Source organism: Pyxicephalus adspersus, chromosome 3 (assembly GCF_032062135.1).
Source record: "Pyxicephalus adspersus chromosome 3, UCB_Pads_2.0, whole genome shotgun sequence".
Lineage (NCBI taxonomy): Eukaryota > Metazoa > Chordata > Amphibia > Anura > Pyxicephalidae > Pyxicephalus > Pyxicephalus adspersus.
In genome coordinates, this window is record NC_092860.1 from 117847348 (window position 1) to 117867109 (window position 19762).

The 19762-nt window shown below is 38.1% G+C and overlaps 1 protein-coding gene across 1 annotated transcript in view; it reads left to right on the top strand.

Annotated features, from left to right (window-relative positions):
* Nucleotides 1-1706: 1706 nt before the first annotated feature.
* Nucleotides 1707-19762, top strand: part of STOX2 (storkhead box 2) — a 62422-nt gene continuing 44366 nt past the window's right edge. The window contains exon 1 of the mRNA XM_072406120.1: nucleotides 1707-3062. Coding sequence (XP_072262221.1) covers nucleotides 2900-3062 — 163 coding nt within the window. The 5' untranslated portion in view covers nucleotides 1707-2899. The remainder of the gene's footprint in view (nucleotides 3063-19762) is intronic.

Here is a 19762-nt window from a genome sequence, read left to right on the forward strand (position 1 = left end):
TTTTTCTTCAAGCGCTCACATGAGCTAAGGGCCCATGGGGAATGTGAAATTCCAAAGTCTCCTGAAAGTACTTGTTTAGTTCATAGCATTATATTACTGGCTTATATTATAAGTGTTCAATATTGGGGCTTAAATAAGGAGACTCTTTACCATGTTTACTTTTTGTTTATAACTTGCTTTGCAAAAACAGAATATGTAATTTATTTTTTTAACAACCATTCACTGTGGGTGAATCTTTGTGGTACATGTGTTTTCAGTTACAGTAATTGAATGACTGAAGTAAATGTCACATTTAATTTTTTATGAAAATGAACCCGTGTCTGACATGTTGTCATGGGTTAGAGACCTGCATTGGGTTGGGTACCCACAGGTTACTGGATTTGTGGGTTAAAGAAATGTTTTATCGGGCTGTGGGTGAGTGTGCAGGGAGAAAAATGCCTGGGTACTTATTTGTCTAAGTGCTTATTTCAACTAGGAGAGCCTGTGAACTGTAAGGCATTCTGTTTGTTTATAAACAAAAAGAAACGCTACCTATTTAATAAAGTTGTTTGAACAAAAAATCAAGTGTTCCTAGCAGTGTGCGATGAGAGTTCCTGCTGTATGTTTAGAGAGGGAGTAGGCAGATCCTTGTTGCCACTTTGTACCTGTGGTGGGCATTTGCTCAGGGTATCCACTTGGAGAAATATTGATGATGGAGGATGTGGTAGATTGCACAATGTGTTCTGGGTTCAGATTGGATTTCAAGTCTAAATATTTCTACATTCAATGCAAGTATGGAACCACCAGCAAAAACTGTGTCAGTGAGTTTGTAGATACAGTAAAAAATCTACAATTTCTAACTATCCCAGATCTATTCGAAACTGAAAACAGTTTGGATTGAAATATACTTTAAATATCTGTCATGAAACATTCCAAAAACACCCAATTACAACAATCCAAACCAGCTTCTCTCCTAAAATCATATAATTTTTTATTTTTTAAACACAACAAAATTTTTTATTTTGCCAAACATCTTACTAGTACAAGGAAATTTTTGTAAACTTTGATAAAGTTGTATGTAGTATAGATGTCGGGGATTGTCCCCTACAAGTAAAACTATATAGCAATTAAGTGTGTGCCTGTGGGTCATTTTACAGCATCGTCCTCATTAAAAGTTGACAAGCTGTCAGAGAGGTGTGTAAGGTTTGTGCATGGTATTCAGATTAAAGTGCCTGGGGTCACCGTGTGACATCTATTGACCATTATTTGTCAGTGATACAACAGCTGCTCCAAGCATGGTGAGTCAAGTAATCGGCCCTTTGCTCTGCTGAGCAGGTTGATAGTGGAAAGTGAGCAGCTAGAAGGGGGCCAACCTTTCATAACACTTTTATGACGCTTGGATTGTACTCCAGTGGAATTTGCAGCTGTCACTGGATTCGCTCCCTGTCCCGGAATGCTTATCGATCATCTCTGAATCTGAACTACACATTTGTTTATTTATTTTCCTGCTTTTGCCCCTTCTCACCTTTCAAAACAAACATTTTCATTCCTTCTTGGAGAGGGCTGGACCATCCTAAAAATACACAGCTTTGTATGTAAATAGACAAGAGCTGATTATAGGCTGGGACTACAGCCAAGGTTTGAGAGAGCCTCAGGGTGTTTTACATTTAAAATGTGATGCCTGACAGGATCAGTGTGTCTGTGTTAACCCTGTCGTGGAATGGTATTGATCTTGCAGCAGGGATGGAGCTGGTAACAGAACCCATGCAGCACGGTAACGTTGTTTGTTAACGTACAAGCACGGCCCTGCAGAAAACAAAGCGTTTGATGGCATGTTCTGAGAATATGAAGCTCCAAGGCTGACTTTACAAGGTGAAAGGGTTAAGACAGCTTCTTGATTAGCATGAGACTGGGTTGGCTGTCTTGCTTCCTGCCCTTCAATAGCTTTTCACTGCATTCAAAGGCACAGAGCCATTCAACAGAGGACAGAACAGGCTTTGCAGTGCTTGGAATACCTGAATGCAAGCTGTTTGGGTCTAATTGTACTGTAGACCCTTAAGCTTGCAAGAGCGGGCCTGAAGAAAGCAATAAATAATGGAATATGACCAGTGCCAGGAAAAGACAGCAAAAGGACCAAACCAAGAGGCGAGACAGTGACCAGCAAGCTTAGGATTCCTGCTATTATATCACTTTGAAAATTGGTGCAGGGTCGTGTCTGGGATATGATGTAATGTGGGGGCTTTTGCACGCCCAGTGTGTAAGAAACAGCTGTGTGGTTGTGAAGAATGAATATTGTCCCTTGATTACTGCAATGCCGATTTAGATTGCCTCATTGATTTGCTTCACGGATCCTGATAGGTGAAGAGAAGGAGAGAAAAAAAAAAAACTACGTTCGTCGTCATCGCCTCCTCATTTTAATTCCACAACCACTGGGATATTGACAGTGGCTTTTTTCGCAAGATCTTAGGTGCAAGGGTTCAGGTTGAAACCAAATTCTGTGGGTGTTTTTCCCAGTATTTGCTTGGTTCTTTTGTGTTGTGCCTCACAGTTGGCTAAGCAGCCCTATGCTGAATCAAGCTATTGTTTGGGATCTCAGAGCTTTCACGCTACAAATCTCTGCTCACTCCCCCTCCCCTTCTTTGGCTGAGAAGCCACATAATGTGCCTTTCCTCCACATGAATCTGGAAGCTATAAGCTGGATTGATTGCAAATGAAGTGTAATGCATTGTGGGACGTGTGTAAAATTGGATCATTCGAGGGAGAAAACGAACGGACCCACAGCTTGCTTCCTAGAAGAGGTAGCGGCAAAATGTTTGCAGCCCATGCTCAAGCTGTGCGCTTAATGTTTTGATGAAAAAAAGGGAACAGCGGTGAGGCCTGTCTCATGAAGCTGGACGATTAGGCTTCAGGTAGCCTCAGAATGAAGAAGACTCGGAGTACAACCTTACGCCGGGCCTGGCCTAGTGCTGATTTCTCTGACCGGGCCTCAGACCGCATGAGGTCCCGTAGTGAAAAGGACTATCGCCTGCACAAACATTTTCCACCAGCTTTTATTTCCCAAGCATCACGAGGATATATGTCAGGTTTGTACTATTTCTTACCTTATTCCTGCATCCTCACACTGCTGCCTGGTAAGAATGGCATTTTTTTGATAAGGTAGAGAAATCAAAAATATCCATTCATTTATTCTATCTGTCTATGGATCTTATTTAAATACGTTGTAATTTAAACCTGCTGCCAACCTGCTGTGCACAGGTACATTGATTTAATGATGGTGTGAATTGTACATATTTTAGTGCCTATGCCTACATCCACCATTTTGTACATCGCTAACATTTTATGTTAGGCCTTTCAATATGGTGTTATATGGCATATAATGTATGCAGCACATCCAGATCTCAAGATAACCAGCTGAAAATCTCACCCTTCTGTCTCACACACAAACCCCTCAGCTCAGTCTTTCCATTCCAGGGTCATTTTCATTTCATACATCAGGTATTTGCAGTTGGGTATCCAGTACAAGATGATATTGAATGGATGCTGCACATATTTCATATACATTGTGTGATATGTGACAGTCTTCCACTACAGAGATATTTGCTGGAATACAGACTGTCCCTCTGCTGCAGGAATGGTGCAGTAATAGTCTTACAATGAAGGAGCAGACACACACAAATCACAAGTTAAAGGAAATCGATATTTTTCTTTCATGTATTGCCTGAGTTTGTTTTTATTGTAACATTACAGCAGGATGCTTCAGATAAATACCAGTTTAATTTACAGGGGAGGGAAATAGACATGCTTAAGCAATGACCAAAATCTATTTAAAGACTGCTGCGTAATCTCAATGCAAAGCAGCCCTGGGCTGCAGAAAGGGATGGGGCTTTTTTTTTTTTTTTTGCTCCCCACAGCTAGGATACATTGTAATCAACCTGACAATATTCATCAAAACCTGTTTCCCAAGGCCTTGACTCAATCTCTAGATGAATTAGTATGTTTTACTTATGCCAGATAATGACTGTGACTTCATTGTGAAGACTGTTTGTCTATCCATACAGTAATGCGGCTATAGAGAAGCAAATATGATTGTATCATTTAGTATTGTTTGAAAGGAAGGCTCTAAAGCAACTTTATTTCTGATATCTCTTCAAAACCTGACCCTGAGTGGTCTAATTTTTTTTAATAAGCTGCCATCTGTTTGTAAATCCAATATGAATCTCTTCGTTACCCCCTTGGGATCACCTATGTTAATCAGTGGTCCGTACAATGATATATGGTATGAATGTTCATACCTATGAAAAATAATTCATGCATTAATTTTATGCATGCAGTAGCAGTTAGAACAAATCTATGTCTTTTAATGGTTTACCAAAACAACATGCCAATGCAGTCTTACAAGGCCTTGATGATTAGGCTTGATGAAAGTGGGTATTCCAAAGCCTGGCTAAATGACATTTGCCATGTTCACCATGTCTGGCCCATTCATTGTCTCAGATGGGTATAAATAATGTGGGAACATATAAGGCCCACTGTGTAGCCTGCTTCGATTTGGTCCCTCTCTACTGACATCACAGCCTTATGTCATTCGTCTGTGATACCACAATGGGGTCTTGCAACATGTCCAATCCATTTGTATTGATCTCAGTTGCCCAGCTTGCAAAACTATTGTGTTTCCCTATTTAGTGTAGATAATGTGTATGGGCCACAACCATATCATTTTTATTTTGAATTATACATTTTATTATCCTGACCATTTTTATATTGCTATAATATAACTTCTTTTTGCAACCAAGCCTCAGCACTTAGGATGTTTTTTGTAAGCTTTCTCTTTTACCATCAGGGTGAAATATATTTAAATATGGCTGCCGGTGTATCAGTGGAGAGTAGCAACTTCAACGACGTCGCTTTCTCTTGACCACTGGAGTGAATCTGACTCAGCTGTATTGAGAATGGTATATAACTATGACATTAGATAAGAGTGGAGGTTGACACTTTGGATTGTAGAAAAGAGACCACAATTTTAATCACCATACAGATTTAGGCCTTCTATACATAAATAAATAATCAGCATCCTCAGAATGGCTCAGTAATATTAAATCAAATGACTCTCTTGCCTGCAGTGTTCAGTTCTTGTATGTGTGTGCTCATTGCTATGAATGTTAATGGTTTGCTACATATGTCTGCATCTCTGCTTGGTAATCCATTCCTATGTTGAAACCACAACAGCATACACAATAAACTGTTGCCTGATGGTGTAGGTTTGCTCTGTTCACTTGTGGAAATTGAGTGTGATAAGTATAAATAAGCTGGTTTGAAAGTGTGTGTCGTGTGCTGATACTGAAATGTGATGCTTTTTTTGTGTCTGTTTTACTGCCATGCCATGCTGGTATCTCTGACAAGAAAAAAGGAGATGACTCTAGCAGGACCAGAGACTCCTTTGCATTTAAATGAATTCACCTAAGGAAAGGGATGTCCAGGGCATAGTGATAGAAAACTTGTGTGTATGCAGCAGATTCTAAGCCACCCAGAGCCTCATATCATCATATCCCTATAGCCCACCTGTCTCCAGAGATCTTCATCAGTGCTGCCATGTTGGTTTTGTACACCAGCAGTGTAAAATCATCTTCCTGCAGCAATAAATGTAGAGTGGATATGCCGTTGCAATTTCTAGTAATAAAATAACCCCCTACCCATGTCCTCATGGTGTATATTTTGTAAGCTATATAAAAAAGATTAACCAGTTTAACAGATGATTGCTCTTAATTGGTCTGTTATGCAATCTACAATGTGAAATGCAATCTAAGATTACATACATACCTTTTATGAGTAAAGACAGGTGTTTGATTTTACCCTACACACAAGTTATAATGAGCTGCATAGTACACTCTAGCATTCTAAGGAAGGTTTTAGAAATACAATGAGAACTAATATTTTAAAGAAACTGTATGGAAAGGTCAGTTGGGGTTAAGTCATACCCCAAAACATCTACCTTGGATTCCTATTGATAGGTTACTAAACACTTGGCCTACCAGCATCTCTGAAGTATGATGCAATGGTTATTTCTTCCAAAAGATAGGGGTGCTCTTTTTTTTTTTACATGTGACTTTGCCAATGCACTGCTATTCTGCAGTGTGAGATAATCTAAGGGTCTAATCCAAGGATTGAAGGTGGGATTTGGGTATGCTGCCATTCTGCTGCTCATTGTTCCTCTGGGTGCCTCGCTGTTTTTTGAGAACCTGTTGTAATGGAAGTTGTACCTGAGGATCCACAGTACTAGCATCTCCCTGCTTCTGCATCAACCATTATGCTGATCTGTTATTTCTCAACCTCTCTTTCTGCTTCTTCATTATTCCTTCTATATACATCAAAGGATGGGTCTGATATGTGGTAGAAAAATTCTGCTTCAAATGACTGTTTCTAAACAGAGGCGCACGGCACAGAAAAAGGCTTATTGGGTCTTGGGTAAATAAAATCAGCTTAGGTAGTATGCAGGAAAAAATAGTGACTAGTCCCAATATATTGTAGAATATAGTATCTGTGTGAACACAAAGGTGGGTAAGTACTAAAGAAGCTCTACAGATTTATGTTGTAGGTAGATCAATACAAGATGAATTCTAATTGGTTGTTATAGGGGCAACACGACACACACTGAAAGTAAAGGTCCATTAAAAATCTTTTTGATTGCCAGAATAGACATTCAATGGCATTCAATGAGGGAAGCCATGCCCATGGAAACAGTGACTGCATCTAACAAAAACAAGCTTTCCCAATTTGGTCTTGTTGTGTACTTCATAGAGATTCCATCTCAAAAGTTACAGCCTTTTTTTCTCTTTACACTTTAAATTCACATATTATCTTTGCTACTCCACCAAACTTGGCAAAGTCCATTGTTACTGTAACCTCCCTGATAGCTAGATACCATGATCCTAGTCCAAATTATGACCTGTTGGATGTCAACTGGGTACTATTCATACCCATCAGATGTTTGCAGTAATCATTTTAGCACACTTGTGTATCTTAACTGGGATTTTGCCTGAAATATAACAAGCAAATGACAGTGGCCATTCTTAAAGCACAAACAGATGCATCTGGCAGGACCCTCTTGTGGAGTACCAATTAAGAGGAACATTTTTATTGATAATACTGCTGTTGTTTCTGTAGACAAAAGCCCATGTTAAAAATGTCCTTTTCCTGCCAACTTTGTTTAAATTTATTAATGCATCCAGGCAGCAAACTTCAAAAAAATCCAGGTACTGGTAAAACTGGTTGATTAAGTAAAAAACAAATGCCTTTGCAGAGTCACTTTGCCCTGCATGAGCAAGAAGAAAATAGTGATTGTGCTTTAGCATTTCTTTGACTCCTATCTGCACACAGCCTTAGAAAATAGTGATTGTGCTTTAGCATTTCTTTGACTCCTATCTGCACACAGCCTTAGACACATTCTTCTCTTAAAAATGTTTAATGTAAAATATATATGTGTGTGTGTGTGTGTGTGTGTGTGTGTGTGTGTGTGTGTGTATATATATATATATATATATATATATATGTAATAGTCTCTGTGGTGTTTGAAGAATCTTTTGGTCTCATTGGAAAATGCACTAGTAAACAACAGATTAATGTACTAATAAACAAGAGTGTTGTCTGTATATATGTTTCTGAGGGCCGTACATTGCTTTACATTTGTCTATTCAGATTTTAATCCTGATGTTCCGGATGCAAAAAATACAAAATAGTGACATTAGTTCATAGCAGAGTAGAGTTGAGTTTTAAGTTTTAGAGTTGAGTTCCATTTAAAGAGCATGAAATGTCCTTGGTTACACATATAAAACAGCAGTCCATAAAAACATCAGTAACGCCTGATGTGACCAAAATTGTTGCTCAGACATGGAGGAACTTGTGTACAATACCCGCGTTTGCCATGACAACCACCACCAGGTGTTTACTCAAGAAGTTAGAAGCAACTAATTGACCTGCCTCCTAAAGTTCTCTGTAGTGGCACATCTATTCATTGCATAACAAAGTCATTTAGGGTGCAGCCTTTGTATTTGTTAATTTATTGGGAGTAATGCAAATGTAGTCTAATGGTTTACCACATGGTCAATAATTAGCTGGAGGAGGTAATGAGTTCATTAAGATCTGCTTAAAGGAAGAGTGAATTAGTCTTGGGCAAATTGTTTAAATGATAATTTGGTGAGGTCCCTAGTATTCAGTACTCTTCCTTAGGCTGGGTACACATGTGCAATAGTTCTCGTCTGATAAACGGCTCGGGGCTGATATCGGACAAGAATCTGGTATGTGTGCAGCACTCGTCGTCTATTGTCTGAACAACCGTCCTGGCAGATCTACAGACGATAGCCGATAAACGATCGTAGTGGAAGTGAAGGGGGAGAGAGCGCAGCGGGTGTTGCTCTGTCATTCTCCCCCTCCCCTCTCCATAGAGCAGAACTGTGCTGTATGTACAGCGCTCATTCATACATTGTGCCGTTGTTAGTAGTTGGAAAGGATCGTGAAAGATCCTTTCCAACGACAATTATTGCACATGTGTACATAGCCTTACAATCCTTGTTCAGTACAAGACCAATCATTTAGATTATTCTGCCATAGCAAAGGAACACCTTTTGTGAGCTGAACAAATATTACTATAAATATATTTATTACTATAAATGTATTTATTTTTAAATATAAGTTCAACAAATCAAATTATATCTGTTGTTCTCCATATGGGGTTGAGTTAAATATTTGTTACTTTTTTGTCAAGCATAAGAAAATAGGACATAACACCCTGCTGCCATTTCTATGTTTCTATGAATGCAAAAGTGATGGTGGAAACCTCTAGAGCAGTGTTTCTCAACCTTTTTAACTCGGGGGGGATAACTTTCAGGTCTTTTCTAATTTCTATATCTACAGATCACAGTGCATTAGCTTGGTGGTCAGTAGGAAGAATGTCTTCAAAATTGATGGCTTGTGGGAAGAATGTCTCCCTTACAGATAGCCAAAAAGATCATTGATATCACTTAAACTGACCAGAGAGTCACAAATTGCTCAAGGAACTCCCAGCAACCTCTGGAAGAACCCTGATGGAGAAACACTGCTTCTGTGGTAGAAACTAGTACCTTTCCAGTTACTGTTTCATTCTGGTGGGCTTTTTTATAAAAAAAAAAACATATGTAATGGAAGATCTAGTTGAGGGTGAAAAAAATTACTTTGTAGCCACCTCCCTATATATTGTATAAAGAACTTGTTGCTGAAAAGCTGCTGGTCATAGACATTGGTTAGATCATGTCTGTACATTGATTATAAAGGACTGCATGTTCTCATCCGATTATGCCTTCCCAGTAACCCTACTCTTCTATTCATTAACATTGCCTGCTTCCTGATGACAGGGACTCCAGTTTCTGTATATTTAGAGGGACATTGGTCTGTGCACATCTTAACTCAATGTTTTGCAGTTTTTGGGCAAAACTTGAAGAGCATAACACTACCCTACAGAACATTGAAATTGGCATGGGAAATTCAAGTTGTAGTTATGCAGAAAAAAAGAAAAGTTATGCAAGCTACAGTAATACAGATACCTTCAATTATCTACAAATTTAAACTTTTTGTGTGAAAAAAACTTAAAAACAACCACCTCCAATTCTTCTTTATTGAGCAGCCACATTAACCCATAAGGAAACTTGGAATGAGGCAAGCATTGTGGAAGAATTATTTAAGGACACTTTCACAATATTGCATTAGGGTAATTAGTGACACACTATGCTACTCATTCTAAAAAGAAAACATACACACTTTGCTGATGGAGATGCATTACAGGCCTGTGCAACATGCAACAATGCAGTGACTTGCAGTACTCAGCCAAAAATGCTGTATGCGTTTCTTTTGGTGCATTAGGCAGCCTTTTTAAATGAATGATCACAGCACGTGTAATGAGTATTAATTGCATGGGTGTGAACAGGCCCTGCTTTTTTTACAAACCATAACACACTGAATATATATATAAATAATATATGTGTGTGTACTATATATATATATATATATATATATATATATATATATATATATAAATAAATAAATGCTGGTCTGCAGAACCTTTGTGTTAAGTCATTGTACATATTGTCCCCTTTATCATACCTGTGTAATGTGGCTGGAATTGAACTGATCAATTAATTACAAAGCATGGTCCATTTACTCTGGACTGACAGACTCCTGACTTCTCCACTTCTTTCAGCAATGCAGTAAAACCGCAAGCCAAAAATATTCCAAGCAATCGTTTGCTAAGTGAGCAGCACTACCACTTACACTGTTTAAATGTTTGTTGCCACTAATCCCAGAAGAAAAACTTGTATTTTTAATATGTCAGAAGCAAGAGATATCATTTTCATTGCATGTTCTAACCAATGGACCAGTGTGTTTGCACTGTGCTGAGCAACTATTAAAAAATACAAATAGCTGGGTAGGATAACCCCTTCAGATCTGGCCCTGGTTAACAGCCAACTGTTTACAGGAGTGAATGAAAGATATCTGAGACAAGAAATGCAAACATTCGTCAGGAGTGTTGTCAAAAGTTATAAATGTCCAACATGAATAATTAAAGTATACATCAGATTTATTCATTTCCTTAAAGTAAATATGGATATTGTTGCATTATCTTTAGCAAACATCTTGAATGGAACTGATACTATTAAGGCTGTATTTTTTTACTAGGCTCCAGGGAAAGACAATATATTTTACTGGTGGAAAGTTTGGATGTCATTCTACGTCCCAGAAAGTAATTTGTTTCTTTATTTATCCCTGCTTAAAGAGTCCCTGTTTCCAGACCATCTTTTCAACAGCAATCATCCCAGAAGAACTTTTGACATATTTTTTACATGTTATTTACCTTGTGTAGACATCCAAATAGCCAGCTAAAGGAAGATGGCAGAGATGATGGGTGAGCACAGAAAATAAATAAACATTCCAGGAAGAGGAAAGGGCTATGGCATACAAGTAGTGAGGATGTTGTACAGGGGTATATATATATATATATATAATATGTTTCTGTGTTCCCCCAAACCCTTTTAGGCGGATGTACCACCGGCTGTTTTTGGGTGGTTATTGATAAATTGGGTCAAAATACAGGGCCCACCACCCCTGCATCTTTTTCTGTTGAAATGGGAGATTGTTTATCTCAGCTACTGAGATAGGCTATGAGAGAATGCAATTAAATATGAACTCATTGTATTACATACAGGTAATAATACTGTTTGGTATTTTTTTATTTCACCTGCTCCTGTTTTCGGTTATTTTTTCTCTCCTTTTCATGCAGACCCAGAAAAAGTGACACAAAGGGCATTTCCATACAGTGTTAGATGCATGTGCATTATGATTTGAAATAATTTGCATAAGGACAATTTATTCTTTATATGGGCTGCCTGACGCACTACAAGAAAACTAAAACTATACCTGCTGCATTTTTTTCACAGGGTAACACAAAGGACATTAGTGCAGTACAGTGCATTGAACTGCAGTCAAACACACGTACATAATAAAGTTGCATTCAGGCACTATTTGAAAATATTAGCACCATAGTTTAACAACAGTTATGCTACCAGGTATGCTTAAAATGGTGATTTTCCAAGGGGGTATTGCTTTTCATCATAGTGAACCACTAACTTGGGGAGATGCTGCAAGCAGCCCTGTAAAAATGAATAGGGGTGTCAGTAAGTGCTACTGCTCCCTGCCATTTGCACACCTGCAGAAATTGGTTCTCTAAGAACCAGAGCTGTGGCGCAAAAGTGACTGCCGAGGTGTCCAATGCCCGAAGTCACCCGTGATTGTTTGAACCCAAGGCTGGTCTGAACCTAATGGTACGTGTTATATGTCAGGGTCAAAAACAATTTTTTAGCAGTTTGATAATTTACTTAAAGGACCACTTAGTCACACTTAAATGCACTCTGTGGGTAGTATCTATGTCTTTGCAAAAGATTCTCTTAGTAAAAACCAAACATTTTTTCCAGAACACTTTGAATAAAACATACATTAAAACTACAATATGAAGAATGAGTGTTTAACTGTAGGCAGAAGGGCAGATATCTAGCCATCGTCCAAGGACTCCTAGTTTGTAAGAAATGTGTGCACTAGAGGCTGTTTAGAAATAAAAGTCCATGTGCAGATTGCATCTGTAGAGAGGAGGAGAAGAAATGTGAGGATTTCAGGCTCTTGAGAAATATGAGTCGGGGTTTCCAGTTATGGTTCTGGAATCCCAGAGAGGTAATGCAGTAAGGAAATTACTATTATTATTATTACATGGCTAGACATAAGATATAAAAGTAAGGGATAATGCCTGTTTTTATTGGCATTAAATAACCATATTTAAAAAGGAATGTGCATTTCTAAGATGCTTACATAATTTACCACACTGTCAATTTCCACTATTTAAACCATATCTGTCAAATGGGCAATGGATCCTGGAAATGTATGCCTGGTTAGCATTTACCCATATCAGTGTATAATACTGAAGAGGTGATTATTATTTTTTTCATGAATTTGTATGTTAACTTATTACACCTCGCTTTACAAAGTTCATAGTCTTTCTACTAACTGCCCAAGCTCATAATCTGTCAATCTCATTTTGGAAGGAAGCCAGTAAACTAGTGGTATGTTTTAGGATGTTGGAGGAAACCCCCACAAACATATGGAGAACATACAAGGTCCATGCATTGCCCTGGCCAAAATTTAAACCTAGAACCCTAGTGCTGCAAGAGGAGGTATAAGCACACAATAATACACACATAAACACATAGCAGCCCAATTTTGTATAAAGTAAAATATTTGTGCTGAATCTGGTAGTGTGCAAACCTGGGTGAATATGTAAACCTGGGATGGATAAAGCCAGCTCTACCAGAGTAACAAAATGACAGATGCATTTTTTTTCTCATTACAGGACACAGACCTACATAGCAAGATTGCCATGTATTCTTTAATGAAAGCTGGAGATTTAGAAAATAAAACATTTATGTTATTTCCTACATACAATATACAGCATGATGCACGTCCAATATTTTGTATATTTAGTGCACTCCTTGGAGACCTATACATCATGAACAGCCACAAAAGATTATTCTTTGAAAAGGGATAGTTTAGGTTACAATACCTGATCTCATTTTTGTTCTCCTTAGCAGTGTTTGACAATGTTATGTACATTTCTTCCCTATTCCAAGAAAAATGTACTTTTATATAACACGTTTTCCAGTCCCTTCCCCCACTTCTCACACTTCACCTCCTGGAAGCATCACTTTCTGGCACTTGCGTAACTATAATTTGTTACCTTGTCAGTTAATTTGTTCTTGGATAATTGTCACTTGCAGGAAGAAAGCACATTTTGTATCCGGTTGCCATTGTAATTTTTTTTTCCATTTTTCACCAGAGTAAACCTATATTCTTTATAACCTAATCCGGACTGGTTTGTTGTAATTGTATAGTGATTAGCAATGAATTCAGCACAAACTTCCAAGTATAAGCCTCAAATACACGGACATGAACTTTTTTCCCCACAGCCCACCCCACAGGTGGTTGGACAATGAAGAATCAACAGCACACTGGTAGCAATGGAATATTCATTTAGCTTATTGAATTTGGTGAAAATTCACTTTGCAAAGAACACCCAATCTCATGCACGGAAATCTTAAAAAACAAAAAAAAAAACAAAACGGTATTTTTCCTACACATGCATAGGTGGTAAAAATCAGCAGAGCTTCATCTTGTTTAAGCTACCGTAAGTGAAATATCTCATGCAAGAGGATTTTTCACTTTGGTAAAATAGCTCTTTTCGTAGTCCAGCTTTACTATCTGCCTGATTGGCTTCCTTTTCTGCCTTTCCCAGGCAGAAACTAAAGAGGCTTCTGCCTATGTAGCATTCATTCTGTCCTACTGTCCCCCAAAATAACCACTAATGGATAAAATAGATTTTGACAACAATAATTCAACATTTTCCCATGGTTTGGTAATCACATTCCGCATTATCTTTAGCTTAAACCTCCTGCACAGAATTACCCTTTGTTGCTGAAAGCTGAGATTCAGGCACAAAAACACTTACCTTTTTTAATTCATTCCACCACACTCTTCCTGAAAATGAGAATCTTTTAATGCATCCCTTTCCCTAAATGCTAAAATCATTCAAAGCACACGAGTTGTACTTTCAGTAAGTTCTACAAGTTTAATACAACAGTGCTGTGGTCACATCTCGGCCTCTGTTTTCAGCCATTCACTACAGTGTTCTCCCCAGAATTTTTTAAGCTGGGTTGGAAAAAAAAGGTGGGTGGTAGCCCTGTATTGTGACCCAACTCTTCAATATTTGGGCGAAAAAAATGAGGGCTGGAGAAAACATCCGGGTGGGGTGAACCCTGGACAATGCATTTTGTGAATGGTCGGAAAAAGAGAGAGGCAGACTGTCTGGGTATATTAGTGACCCCACAGTACCGCTCCCACTTTACTAGGTCCTACAGAAAGAGTTTCAGCATTTTGGAAGAAATAATGTATTAAAGGACCCTACTTACTAATTTTTACCTTTGTTCCTGCCATGTAATGCCCCTGTGTGATTGATCACAGCTTCATATTTAAAAGACTTGATTTTAAACCCTATTTACACCTCAAATGTAATCTGAGGTTTTTCTTGTGTCCCCCCTTTCCCTTCTTTCCTCAAGAATGTACTTATTATGGTGAAGCTAAACCTAATAATTAAAAAATTGAAAGCAGACAGGTACTTTATTGTAGAAGAGACAGGTGATGTGTCTTCTGTAATAAAATAAACTTAACTGTCTTTCCACATTTTTTCAACTAAACCCTCTTTTTGTTTCTTCGCTGATTCCAGATTCTTCACCCGATCGTCTTCTAGGTTAGGGATTTTTAGCCATCTTGATTAGCCAGGTTGGAATGACATGCAGAATATACAGAGCCATAACCTATCTGCTTACAATGTTTTCATTTTAAGGTTAGTTAGTTTTGCTTAGGTTTCTTTAGTCTCTTATATGTTTCATCCCTTAGACCACTCTTGAATTTTTCGCCTGTCAATGACAATGCATTGGTTTTCCAACAATATGTATAAACAATGTAGATCAGCCATTCTCAACCAAAGTTTCATGCAACCCTAGGTACCTTTAGAGGTATTTGGGGTTACTTAGACAGCAGCTGGATGACCTCCAATCAGATGGTAAAAAAGTTATAGGAGGTCACTTAGAATAGCTAGCATCGGTATTTCTGTGTGCTACCAGTGGTTTGTGTGAAAAGTATTCTGATCCCCACTGACTAGGAAATTTAGGGGTGTATGAATGCAGCACAAAAGAGCCTCAAAACATGCTATCTGACACATTTGGTTCTCATATATAACATGCTGTTGTTCACCCAAGGATCCTTTGAACATGGGTGCCCTCAACACACAGTGGAGATTTTGCCTGTTAAGGTAAATATCTTACCACCCTTGCACAAGTGCGGGTCCACCAATGGCCAGTAGAGCCATTTCTTGCATCTCTGTAGACGTTTCAACAACTCAGAGGAATCCTTAGCAAGTAGCAAAATTTTAGGTTCCTTTTCAGTTGCTACTGTTTTATTGCAATAGCTCCACTAAGAGTAATGTTCATATACTTGCACATTTTTACAGTCCTTAATCAGGAAGACTAATTGTATTCTGTCAATGATTAGCAGCTTTTGCCCACATGCTAACCCAGCATTGCTGCTTTCAGTATTTTGTGCAGCATTGGTGAGCACAGTGACTATGGAAGTAATCACATCATCAGCAAGCAGCAATAACAATTTTTTTAATCATGTACTCCATGTTTTAGCACATTCCAGCTATTTTACCACCTAGTGGGAGGGCATTTGCTGACTGCTCATTAAATAACAAGTGATCACTTACATTTTGTTTGCTGGAACTTTTTTTTCCTTGCATAGCCTACAGCAGAGTGATTAATTCCTCTTTCAGTTAGGGTGACTTTGCATTGTGCAGAACAACTGAACTTGAGGACAAGTCATAATAGATTGCTTTCAGGTCATTGAGGTAATTTTATCAGGCTATTCAGTAGCCTATTCACATTCATTGGTAACAAAAGCGCCAACCCAGTTAGCATCAGTGTGTTGTATTCATTCGGCTAGTTTCCCATGTGTCTGTAAGCTGTGTTTTGGATGCAGACAACTCCTGATAGTTCTCAAACAACTGTAAAGTGACTATATCTGCACATTATCAGGTACTGACAGTTCCAAGACAAGATTCTTGTTTCCTTTGTTACCATTTTAGGTGATTGTGAAAGACATACAAAAGAAGGGTTATGTAAAACATGTAATGTGATTTCATCCAAATGGTCAAAGCTCATGGTGCAGCTTTACTTTTACATTATATAGACATACAATATAGTGTTACTATATTTTCACAATGAAATGCGCCTATATTAAAAAACTTGCAGACTGGTTGAGTTATTGAACGTTTGCTAGCCATACATGCACAAATATCATCAAGATATGTAACTATTTTAGGGACTGCTTCCTACGGCCTGCAAACTTAAAGTCCCTCTCTGGGCACAAATCTAATTTCCCCACTCTCTCTTTTTTTTATCTTATTCCATCCCTCCCACATTGATTTTTTTCTGAGCTTTGTGGAAGAATATATACTTGAGTATCCCCTGTCCATGTCCCTCACCAGCAATGTTTCCAGGTGCAGGGAACCATTCATCCACACTACGAAGTGTTCGTGGTGGCAGATCCCTGACAGTCGTCCTACTTCCTTTTGGATAGCAAGGGGGACTACCAGTAGCAAGTCCCCATGTCCTGGATTTTCCAGAAGGCTGTGAAGGCAGTTCATATGTAGGCAAGCAGCGGAACAGAGGATGATGATTTAACCTCTGCTGGTTGCACTGCCCATAGTTCACAGGCTGTGCCTATCTGCCCTGAGTATACAAATATGTTCATTTCTTTGCATACGGTGCACAGCTCATCATTGCATAAAACATTGTGGCTTCTTCTTCCTCTGCCCTGTTTTTCTCTTCCAATTGATGGACAGCTGCATTTAGTAATACAAATAAAAAGTGACTGATAAAAGAGCAGGAGAAAGGGATGACAAGGGTAGAACAACCCCATTACACACCCATTTCCAGAATGAAATGATGCCTACAGAGAAATCTCTGTGCAAGGATGAATACATTAATTCCCTCAGATAAACCACCTCCTAGTAGTAGTGGGGAACAGGCCTTACAAGTTGGCAATTTCTAACTTGCATACCCAGAAATATGTCAGAAATATATAGAAATAGCATTATCAGCCACAATGGTGGGACAGAGTGTGTATATGCTAAATAGAAATGGGGGGGGGGTTGCTGGTGGTCCCAGTTTTTCAAATAGAAGGTAAGTTTTTCTACTTTTTGTTCAGAGGTCAATATGGAAGGCAAATGTCACTAATAAGTATAGATACGTTTTGGAACACACTGGTTCATATGTGTCTACTTTGAAGACGCAGACTGGTGCTTAGTCCAGTCATAATTTTACTTTATAATTGCTAACGCGTATTTGTACCTTGTGCCAAGCTGCAGTGTCAATTGCAGAGTATCTGTGAGTAATCTTCTGGCAGGAGTCCTCCTTTTTTTCAGATGAATTCAGGAGGTGACAACATAGTTTGCACTCTTGAGTCAGACTGCAGAGATGACTATAGAGTCCATAGAATGTATCATATCATAGAATTGCAGAATATAGCATATTAGAGATCTACAGACTGTAGCATAACATAGATCTGCAGGCTATAGCGCAAGTATGAAGTACTCAAGATCCGCAAACCGAAGAAATGTTTCTATTTATTGACTAAATATAACTCCCAGGATGCTCCTTATAGAAAGCAAAGGGTACACTACATCCTATAATAGAAAACTACCACTTTTAAAGTAATCTGATTTGGAGCAAGAAACCTGTCATGTATTTAACATTCAAACTGTGTTTGTGTGGAGGTGGCCCAGTTCTATACAAATGAGTGACACTTAAAGCTTCCCAAACCCATGCTAAACATATAAATAATGAGGTGGATGTGTAACTGTTTCTATTGTATTTGCACAATTTTAGTATACACAAGAAAACGCACATGACTAGGATTTATCCTAACCGAGAAATGACTATCAATGTACATAGATTGTGGGTGGAGTGCCTATGTATTGACTAAATATAGGCAGATAGTCTTGAACGATTTAATCTGCTAACATTCCCCAGCATAAAATGTTTTCCTCTCCAGCTGTGGGTTTAATGAATATTGACTAAATATAGGCAGATAGTCTTGAACGATTTAATCTGCTAACATTCCCCAGCATAAAATGTTTTCCTCTCCAGCTGTGGGTTTAATGAAAGTAAATGAAGTTCAAATGTTGTCCAATAGTATAATTTTCTGTATTTTTTCAAATATCCTATCCAAAATAGCATTTTTTTTAAAACTAAATTTGCCTAGAGTTCCCATTTAAAGTTCTTGCCACCTGTGAGTATCCTGAAGAAAGCATCAAGTGTCAGCATAATGAACTATTGCATTTTATGTTCAGTTTGTCAAAGTGCAAAGCAAAAACTAAAGGCTTGCTTAGAATAATTTCCAACAGGGCGCACATGGCATCTTTTTAAAGTAAAAATTTAGCTGCAAACATGGAAATTTCATGGGGCCTATTTAACCTTTAAACCTGTTCGTCACTGCAATGCTGCCAGATTTATTAATATGGGAACAGGTTTTGTTTCCTGGTAAACAAGCTTTTAAAAAGTGGAGAATAGAGGAATTGTAATACCCCATAATTGGCGATCAAAAACTTTGTTCACCTGAATGGAGTACCAAACAACACTTAGCAGCCTTAAACCCACTTTTCAAAAGTGGCAATAGGCAGCAAACATGGTGATTAGGTGTTTCAAAACAAAGCCTCTGGTCACCATTGTAGCTCATTGCATTCTTCGCTTTGATATCTCAATAATAAAGTACAGATCACAACTTGGTAAATACAACAGCTTTCAGTACTAAATATAGTAATCACTTAAAAAGTGTTAGGCTGAGAAGTAATGTTCTTTTCAGCTTATTTCACTTTTTAAAATACGGTTGACATAAATGGTATTATTTGTGTAGAAATAACACAAGTTTTGAGACCAACAACCTTTATTGGTTAAATCAGGTTCTTCAGCTGTTTGCAGAGAAGTAGTCAGTATATGTGTTGTTGAATTTCTAAATATAACCACCTTTCAATGAATATTTTATTACACTGTTATTCTTGCCTCGAAATTGCTTGTGGTTTATTATGAAGGGTTTAATTAATACAAGTGTTTACAACATAATCATTTTACCTGTCTTCTGACTGTGTGATGCTTTAGTCATACAAGTTATTATGGATATATTATTGGATGCATCAACAGGAAAGCGCTAAGACATAACTTCTGGACTAAGGTGAATCTCTGTTTATTGCTAAGAAACATCAGGCAAAGATGAACAGGAGATGCCTAAATCTACTTACAACTGTTTATATAAATTCCTCTGATCTGAAAGAGCTGTGGCCAAGCTATGGACATTCAATGGTTTACATATTCATCATGAGCTGTAAATAAGCTTTACAATATACACATTTACTGACCACTGTGTCACTGTACCAAAGACACTGGAAGTAATTCATCTTTAACATTTATAGCAGCAGCATTGATCTCAAGCCTCTCTTCTATCCCGTTTCTGTGCACTTTCCCTGTAATATACATGTAGAGCAGTTTGGAGGTATACAAATTAGAAGACATGTATGGTGCATTGTTGTTGCTGACTGAGGGGAATT